The sequence below is a fragment of the Alligator sinensis genome, unplaced genomic scaffold (genome assembly GCF_000455745.1).
Source record: "Alligator sinensis unplaced genomic scaffold, ASM45574v1 scaffold1102_1, whole genome shotgun sequence".
Taxonomy (NCBI): Eukaryota; Metazoa; Chordata; order Crocodylia; family Alligatoridae; genus Alligator; species Alligator sinensis.
Window position 1 is genome coordinate 228,968 of NW_005842342.1, and position 9,724 is coordinate 238,691.

Below are 9,724 nucleotides of genomic sequence, written 5' to 3' on the forward strand. Positions count from 1 at the left end.
CGGGGTACAGGCCCCCCCCCTCCCCCGCCAGCAGACCTGGAAGTGGACCGGAAGTGCTTCTGGTCCACTTCTGGGTCTGCTGCTGAGCATGCTGGGGAGCCCCCCATGCTTGTGTGGGATGCTCCATGAGCCCCAGCATTGCAGCATTGATGAGACACCTGCTGCCTAGAGGTATGTAGAAAAAATATTTAAAGCTGTGTCTATGTCTGAATCTCCGAAACTTTCTGAATCTCTCCAAATCAATTTGGAGGGTTCCGATTTGATTCGGAGAGATTAAAGGGTCCTCTGATTTGATTTCAGATTTGGATGTTTAGCCACTGAATTGGGCTGAATCTCCACCAAATTGAAGAAGGGACTGAAGCTTCGCACAGCCCTAGTGTACATAGTCCTGAGGTACTGATCTCTTTAACAGCTACCAATCACTTGCTATTTTACCCTAAGGGAAATGAAGTCCAGCCAGATGAGATTTCCTTTCTTCTAAAAGAAGCCAAAGATATATGTTTAGCCCCTCATATACTTTTTCATTGCTAGTGGCTAACATTGCTTTGTTTTCTAATATTGTTTCTATCATTTTCTTTTAATAAACCCCAAGAGATTCATAGAAGCCATGAAGAGAAGCCAGAATCATAGATGCACCAAGAGTTTCTGAAAACTGGTCAGACAAAACTGAAACCAGAAACTTTCAGTACTTGATAGAGTAGATCCCTGAAGGCAGGCTTATTATCCTTAGCATTCTGACTAGGTATTATAGGAATTCCATTGGATAGGAAGGCTCGAGTCCCTGCAACTGGAACTGGAAAAGTAGAAACAATTTATTACTGCCGGTTCATTATTTTACACTAGTTGCTTTCCTTTAAAAGATATCAAGTTAAAGCTTACTTTTTGAGGAGCCCTATGTGATCTGACTGAACATCATTAAAGGCCCTTGTTACACCTTACACTATAAACCGAAAATATGTTAATTGGCTTAGAGTTAATGCCTGAGTTGGGGGGTGGGGTACAGGGACAGCACTTCCTGCCCCAATAAATAAGATAATATATTTTTGCTATTATTTCTAAGTAAACTGAACTAGGTTTAGAATTAAATTTGGTGTAGAAAGGATGTTGCCAGGTCTTAAGCCCCATTTGCCACGTATAGTTAATACGGAGCTTCAACACCACAGATCTTTTCATATTCCTTATGCACTGGGATACATTTCACCCTGTTTATTATATTTTTAACCAAACATGCATTTTCCTAGTTTGAGCCAAAATATAAGGGCTCGTTATAACCTCACACATTAGATCTAATGGATCTCCATTACATGATTCAAATCTGTACTAATATCTGACTAAACTACTTGTATATTGTGTGGATTTAAAACAAGTATTCTTTTTCCATTACTATTTTTGTCAATAGTTACCCTTTCCTCCATATTCTCACTAATATTTAACCCATTTTACTTAATATGTATAATTTTAAAAAAATTCTAAACCTTGGACTTTTCTAATTGGACTATTATAACCCGTCTTTCACTGGGGAAGTTATATTTTACCATGTCTTCCCCCAACTGATCCAAAAATTGCCAGTAAGATTAGTCTCCACTACAGACATGCCCCTTCAAACCCTTTCACAGTTTGCCTCTCTTTTTGTATTGAGGTCCAACCCCTTTCCTTTCAGGACTGCTGCTTAGACCTTTACCTTTAGTTTATCTTAATCCCTTTCCCTCATCTGATATGCCTCCTCTTCTCCTTCCCCATTTTTATCTCATTTTTGTACCTTGATCACCTCCTATGTCCTAGCTTTATTCTGATTTATTCTTAAAACCCACCAGATTCCTAGGCTGAATAACCAGGTTTCATCTTCTGGACTAATGGTCAGCCAATGTAGGTTGTAAGCACCTACTCGATACACTTATTTTTCCACTGTAAGTAGAAGGAAAAACCTTCCCATCTTACACATTCTGTAAAACACTGTGTACACGTATAGTATGCTGTTCTATAAATAATCAAATCTTATCTCACCCTCACCAGCAACATAGGAGGGAATCAAGACAGCAGCAGTCAAAACACCAACATCAACTTAGCACAGCACACACTATCCCATTTGGAAACATCTGTATTCTCCAAAGGCCTGAACTTCTGCCCAGAGAAGAAGCCTGACAAGATACTAATATGTGGATAATTAGAAGAATTCTTCTGCAACCTTTGCTGAAAGAATACTTTCACAGCCAGGGCACTACCACCACTAACAACCTTCCTGCCACAACTGAGAAAACAAACAACAATAAAATATCAGATTGGACACTTCCCAACAATCATAACCACACATTGGACTATAACACTGGCTGTTTCAATAAGAAAGCTAACAGCAAAATTCTCAACAAAAGCCAGGACTACAACAACCTCTCCCCTTCAGAGAGAAAAGCCATACAGTCCCTAAGATCCAACAACTAAAGAGTAATCAAACCAATGGACAAAAGTGGAGCTCCCTTCCTTAACCATCAAGACTACATCAGTGATACTGGCAGAAAACTATCTGACACCAAATACTATAAAGAACTTGGGGAGGACCCCACCACAGAATTTGCTCTGGAACTGGAAAATATCATCACATCCTTCCCATGCCAACTTCAGGAAAGACTACTTCTACTTATCCACCTCTCTTCCACTAGGAACTTTCTATTTGCTCCCCTGCCCCTCATCCTTGGCATGTGGCCAGGTCAAGCCAGTACCAGGCTGTGTTCCCGTGCACCACTTCAGGCCATGGGGGTGCAGCTGGTGTGGCTTCTGCTCAACCCAGCTGCACTCCAGGGACTCAGGGTCAGGTAGGAGCCACACCAGGGTCAGGCAGGAGCTACATCAGCTGCACCCATATGGTATAGCCCAAAGCAGCACGTGAAAACACAGCTTGGTACTGCGTTAGTGGCACCCGCACCCTTACCAGGCCCCAGCCTAGCAGAGCCTGGATGACCCACAGCTTCCCCCTGCACCCCCATCCTGTCAGCAGGGAGAACCATGCCTGAGCTTCAACTCGCCGGGAGCTGGGCTTTCTGGTCTGTGAACAGCTGCAGGGTCAGAGTTGCACACAGACAGCCTCACTGGGCAGAAGCCTAGCCAGGAGCTCAGCACCCCCTGCCTTGGAATGTACGCCGGTGGCTGGGGGGCAGGACAGGGCAGACGGGGAGGGGAGTGGCTGCTGCTGCTGCTGCAGCTGGCTGGCATGGGGAAGGGAGAAGGGTGAGAGGCCTTGAAAGCCTACGGGCCATATTTTGCCCACCCCTTCCTAAACAGCCCCCATATGGCTGCTGCTACCACCACCCTGTACTCTGTCCACCCTGGCCACTGTTCCTAAAACAGCAGCAGCAGCCAGGGACTATTTTGGGACTGCTCTTGCTTCCAGGGTGTAGACTCTGTGAAGTTAGAGATTCTGGTACCCCTCCTAACTTGGTGCTTGGGGCAGCTGCCCCTCATTCACCACTTGTTATGCTAGTAGTGACACATGACCACATGAGATAGTCACATCCCAGCATCCCTTCCAGTGTGACCAGAGGGAATTCCTTTTTGACTCAAAGTCTAAAAAACAATACGACTCCCATGCACGTGAATAAAATACTGGAATAAAATCAAATACTGTGACTAAAATACTGTCTGTCCTCTGGAAAGAAGGTTGTGTTTTTTTAATATCACCACGAAGCTTTGCATCCCCTGCCCCCCCCCCCGCCCAACTATTCACTGCCCTATATCTAGCTATGACCAATATCTGATACTTCAGAAGGAAGCAGGCACATACACACACATACACAAATACACATACAGAAATGAAAAACTGTTAGTTCATCACCTCTTCTAGAAAGCTGTTTTAATGTTTAATTGCCCTCAGTGCTAGAAACTGTATCTTATTTTAAGTTAATTTTTTCTGAATTCAGCTTCCACACACTGGATCTTGTTATGGATTTGTCCTCAGGGTTGAGAAGTTCCCTAGTATGGTGTGTAAGTACATGGATGCTCCTCCAAGCAAGTCACCATGTACAAATTCTCTCCAATAGGTCAAGCTTCGTAAACCTCCTACCAAAACGTTACTTTTCAGCCCCTGGATCATTCTAGAGGACCTCCTTTAAACCTGTTCCAGTATTTCTACTAGTACGGCAGAGAGCAAATGTAGACAATTTTCAGGAGGAGGCTTATCCATGTCATTTACTTTTCTACCTTTATTTGATATTCCATTTTTATACATCCTGCACCTAGGATTACATCAGTCTTTTTGGCCAGAACATCCCATTGAGAGCTCTGGCTATCGTGATTATCTCCAATGACTGTTTAGCCCTAGGAAGGGTATGAAAAACAAAAAAAATTAAAAATAAAATGTTAAAATTAGGACTGTTGAACAATTAAAAAAATTTAATGTAATTAAATCGCAAGATTTTTAAAAAGTAGTTGTGATTAATCACAATTTTAATCACGCAGTTAAACAATGCTAGAATCCCAATTTATTATAAATATTTTTTGATGTACACACATGTACACAAACCCTAGATAGTCCCCAAGATCTGGCCCTCCAACCCCTGCCTCCCCAAACACTTATCTGCAGTGTATGGGGGGGAGTCTGCTTACCAGCTGCTGAGTCTGCTCCAAGGACACTGCCTGGCTGGTGTCTGTGTCTGGCTGGCTGGCATGTGCCTGCATGTGTGTCTGACTAGTGTGCATGCGTGTGTGTACGTGTGTGTGCGCGTGTGCACCTGTGGCCCAGCAGCAGCAAGCGGGGAGGGGCCACTTTTCCCCCAGCAGCTCAGGCAGGCATGCACCAGCCCCCAGGAGAGGGACTGCTCTTGCAGCACAGGCAGGCACACACCAGCAAGGGGAGAGGGGCCACTTTTCCCCCAGCACACAAGCAAGCACACAGCAGCAAGCGGGGGGAGTAGCATGAGCATCTTTTCCCCCACCACCAGCAGTGATTAATACATGTTAAAAAAATTAATGCAAAATCAAATGAACATATTAATCGCAGGCATTAATTGTGATTAATTGACAGCCCTAGTTAAAATACACTGGATTCAAAGATCTTAATCTGAAAGTTTAATATATTAATATAGTCAGCATTTAAAAGGTTAATTTATTACAGCTCACTAAAGGCTATGATAGACATACAGAATGTCAGAACTGTGACGGTCTTCTATAGTTACTTCAGGATTATTCTATGGAAGACACTATAATTATCCATGTCACAATCAATCTTGGGAAAAATGAGAATATAATTCCTGGAATTCCCATGGGAAATGATTACATTCTAAAGTGTAAGATAAGCCTACCTGTTTGCGCATCACGTCTGTAGCTTGCATAATATAGCGAGGAGGTAGACCATGACTCCTAGCAAGAACTATAGCCTGTTCCAGAGTGACACTTAGTGTGCACCTGCAAAAAGAGACACATCAATTAGGTATCTGTTATCATTACATCTGCTAAAACATATTTACTGGTTAGTTAAAGAGTAACGATCAGAACCCCAAAACAAACCTATCAACCTAAAATATTGTGTAGATAGAGCTATTTGCTAAAAACTCAAAGAAAGCTAACTGCAGACTAGTTGCTGAACAGAAATTAGTTCAGCTCAACCTACACCTAACTCAGTATACAAAATAAATTTCATCTAAACATGATGTTTAGTTCTGGACATAGGTTATGACTAAAAGGAACACAAAACAGTTAACAGCTTGTAAACATTTATACAAACAGTCAACAATTCTTTTGATCCACATAATTTTTAAAAAGTCTGACATTCATTTCTATCGGACTTCTTTACACACTTTAGGACAACAGATCTTAGTCCAATGCCTGGCAACTGAAGGACAGACTTTTGAGGCTTTTTAAAGTCATAAATTAACAACCTGATAAAGGCAGTCTTTTAGGCTAATACTATCCAGTTTTCCTACTTTAAAATGAAAAGATCTGACATTCCCTTCTACTCACTGAGGTGACAAAAGACATTAGAATAAAGCAGAGTAATGAGACAAAATTATATGGTCTGAAGCAAGTCACTTCTGTCATCAACAACTCCCAGCTATATATGTCTATTCCTTTATGCCCCATGTTTATGTAGGGAAGCTATGGGGTTTAGAGGTATGTTCTGTGTGGGATCTTGGTACTGATCAAGAATCACAGTGGCTTGCATAGAAACCAGATTAAGCCACTTGCTGACTCTATTTAGGTAGGTGATTACTTTTTCAAATTACATATGTGCATGTCACCATCTTGACTTGTTTTATTTTTAGTTTGTAGGTCCTAATTTTTTCACTTTCTCCTTTCAAAATCTGTTGCTTTGGCCATTAATACAGAACTTCCGTTAATAGACAGAACTCTTCCACAAGGTTTTCTGTCATTTTAAAAATGTAATCACACTCCTAAAATTTGGGCTGTCCCTTCGCTTTACCATCATACAGATATCAAAGTAATTTATGTGAGTACAGATTTAGGCCATGAACATGCCATTCGAAGCATGTCAAGTACCACTGAAGTGCTGCAACCAGTGAAGGTGAAGATATTCATATTTAACAAAGTGCTTTAAAACTGACTAGAGCAGGGGTTCCCAATCCCTGGGCTGCAGGCCAGTGCTGGGCCATGGCGGGTTGGCTGCCAGTCCACAGCACAGTCGACTGCTGGACCGGAAGTGGCAATCCGTGACCCCCCCCCAGAGCTGAGCGGAGAGTCTGTGAGTCCTTCTGCACGCCCCGTGGCAGAACAGGGTTTGGCCCACCTCCCCACCTGGGAACCCCTGGGCTAAAGGATCCTTTAAAAATGGCCGACAAGGAAGGAGAAACATCTCTGAAGTGCTTCATTTTGCTCAGTCCTCCAGCATCCTGAAATCTTCTGCTCTCCACTCCCAGCTCTACCTTCTGTGCAGAGCTGTAGTGCTTGGAATTTGTAGTGCTCCAAGTTAGAGCACAATCAGAGAGCTCCAAATGAATGTTTGGCTGGAATGTAGGTTCTAATGTAAGCAACTAAGTATGGACAATCTGTCAAATACTTTTTGAAACTGAAAACACATAACATTCACATTCTCTTTCCTTTCCTTTTCTCCCTTTCTCCTTTTCTTCACATTCTCTTGCTCTTTTCCTTTCATGTTATATGTTGAAAGGGGGGGGGCGGTTAAATCATGGGGGACACAATAAAGAAAACCTTTTCATAATTATCAGCAACCAAAAGTCCAGTCCTCCTCCCACAGCCTCCCACCCATGTTGCTTGCAAGAGGGTGCTGTGTTGACAGGGATGTCATCTTTCAGTTCAACATGAAAGCCAAGGTGCTGCCCCCCTGCAATTTTATGATGGTATTTTTTACAACCCCTGGTGCTCTGGCCACACTCACATTTCAGCTACTCCCTGTTGCCAGCTTACCCAGCACAGCTTACCAAGTGCATCAGCAAGTGAGGATGCTGTATGCAAAGGAGCATTATTTGCGACTGTACATGTTGTACATCTCTAGGCCTGGTTTTGCATGAGGATAACTGTTAATCTCAAATTTTAATGTGGGTCTTAATCTTGATATTTAACAGTTAATTCACTAGAGCTTGGTACATATAACTCAAGCCAGATGTATGGAACCCAATAAAAATATATATAAGACTTGTGCCTCTTTCAAAAGAGAAAAATAATAATGGATGGAATTCCCCTCAAATAAGCTTTGCTCTCCTGGTTTACCAAGTTTTTGTCAGGCAAAAAGTTAAGGGAATAAGTCACAACATCACTATATCCCCAAGACTTGCAAACTCAAGCTCTACTTGACAGGCATGAGAAGTAAATGTCAGAGGCAAAGATCTTACCCTGAAAACACCCTGCTATCAACACCACACAAACATCAACAGGTTATCAGTTTGTATATACCAGTTAACCTCAGCTGCCAAACAAAGAGATGGCTTTTCAGACAGACAACCAGGACAAGAGCCTTTGGACAGTGCTTTACACTTTACAGATCAAAACCAAACCTCTGAGTTGCCTGTAGGAATGAAGCCAGTATACTCAGAGGACATAACATGTCCTCTTTGGCTCCCACCATCTAACAGGTGGATAACTGTATTCTGCACCAAATGAGTTTCTCAATGGTTTCAATGTAGAGGCAAGCGGAACACTTCACAGTAATCATATCAAATCTGTTATGAGACCTATATAAAATATTCTCTCCTCCCAGTACCTGCTCCATAATATGATAAAGGTTAAAACACACTATCAAATCAATCTTTGAGCAAATATTGACCAGCAGAGCTTCTGTATGCCTTGTATTATGCACACGTTATGGACAATATGTTTCAATCAAACACTCACACTGCTAAGCAGAAGATCTGTAGGAGGAAAACTGTGTGTACTTAACTCATGCTTTCATCTGAAAAAAATGACAAGCTTTAAATACCACTAGGTAAATTTATGGACTAAAAATTTCAAATTAGCAAGAGAAGAAAACAGAGAAGAAAACAGAGATCAGGTTTATATGGCAGAGATCAGGTTTCTCTATTAATGACTTTCTGTGCAAAATTCATAAGTCAATGATTTCCTTCAATAATTAAATCAGTTTTATTCCCAAGTTTCTTATATGCACTGACCTCAAAGTTAACAGGAAGCAGGAGTCTATTGAATTTTATTGCTATATACCTGATTGAAGTGCACAACAGTTTAACAGGGTATGACTAAACTTTCTAAGCTGTCTTACTCTCTTCTCTTTGAAAAGTAAAGTATTTCCCCAATAAAGAGTACATATGCATAGTATTGGTGAACTGCTAAACCCTGTAGGGCCCACTTTGAGTACAATTCCTGAGTATCTGACTGCAAATGCAGCTGCCACAGCCACCACAGGAAGAAAGGGAAGTACCAGAAATATGATTTAATGAATGGCGTATTAGCCTGGAGGAAAGGATTATAAACTCCCCCTGTGGGTGTGTGGTAGCCAATCAGCCATAAAGCCACCTTGCTTCAAGCAATGAGAACACAATGAGAACAAAGAGATAATTTTTGAAAAGGAACCCCAGATTTTCTCCTGCCTGATTAAGCCAGTCCTGGTTAAGCACCCTCAAATCTGCAGGGAGTGAGGAAGCTTTGTGTAAAGTGTCTTGAATTAATTCCAATTCATATTAACACAAAATAATGCTTTCACCTCAGGGTAAAAAACACAATTTATAATTAGGGGTCTACTTAAACCGTGAAGAAACTAAACAATTTTTGCAGGTTGGTTGTGATATAAATAGCAAATTCCACAGATATTTCGTGAATGTGCTCTTGCAGCCCCACCGCTTGGCACTGATTGGTGGAGAAGCCCCAGTGGAGGGAGGAGGGAGCAGCTGCCATCTTGTCTGCTGCCCTTCATGCCAGCTGGCACTTCCCTTCCCTCCCCTTAGGCAGGCTGTGAGGTTGGGCCACAGCAGCAGCAAGAACCGCTGGCTCCCACTGGGGAGCCAGCATTTTATTAAGTTTTTCTTTTTTTTTAAGCTGATTTCATGGACAATCCCAGATATTGCAGTTTCCGTGAAAGCCACAGAATTACAAATTGAGTAGACCCTTATTTATAATTTAAAAACCTATGGTAACACTAACAAATATTAGAAATAGCTCTCTATTTTTCTCCTTCATTTTGTAGCCCTTGACAGTAGCTCGGCCCTAGTGTCATTGCCATTTTTATTGTCTGTCAGTTTCTCCCATTGATTGCACAGATCTTTCAGCAAAGGACAGGCAAGAGAAAAAACATCTCCCACAGAAATTTGTAGGG

The 9,724-nt window shown here is 41.9% G+C and overlaps 1 protein-coding gene across 1 annotated transcript in view; it reads right to left on the reverse strand.

Moving 5' to 3' along the window:
- PREX2 (phosphatidylinositol-3,4,5-trisphosphate dependent Rac exchange factor 2) overlaps positions 1 to 9,724 on the reverse strand; it is a 327,787-nt gene that overhangs the window by 13,154 nt on the left and 304,909 nt on the right. The window contains exon 39 of the mRNA XM_025210219.1: positions 5,289 to 5,391. Coding sequence (XP_025066004.1) covers positions 5,289 to 5,391 — 103 coding nt within the window. The remainder of the gene's footprint in view (positions 1 to 5,288; positions 5,392 to 9,724) is intronic.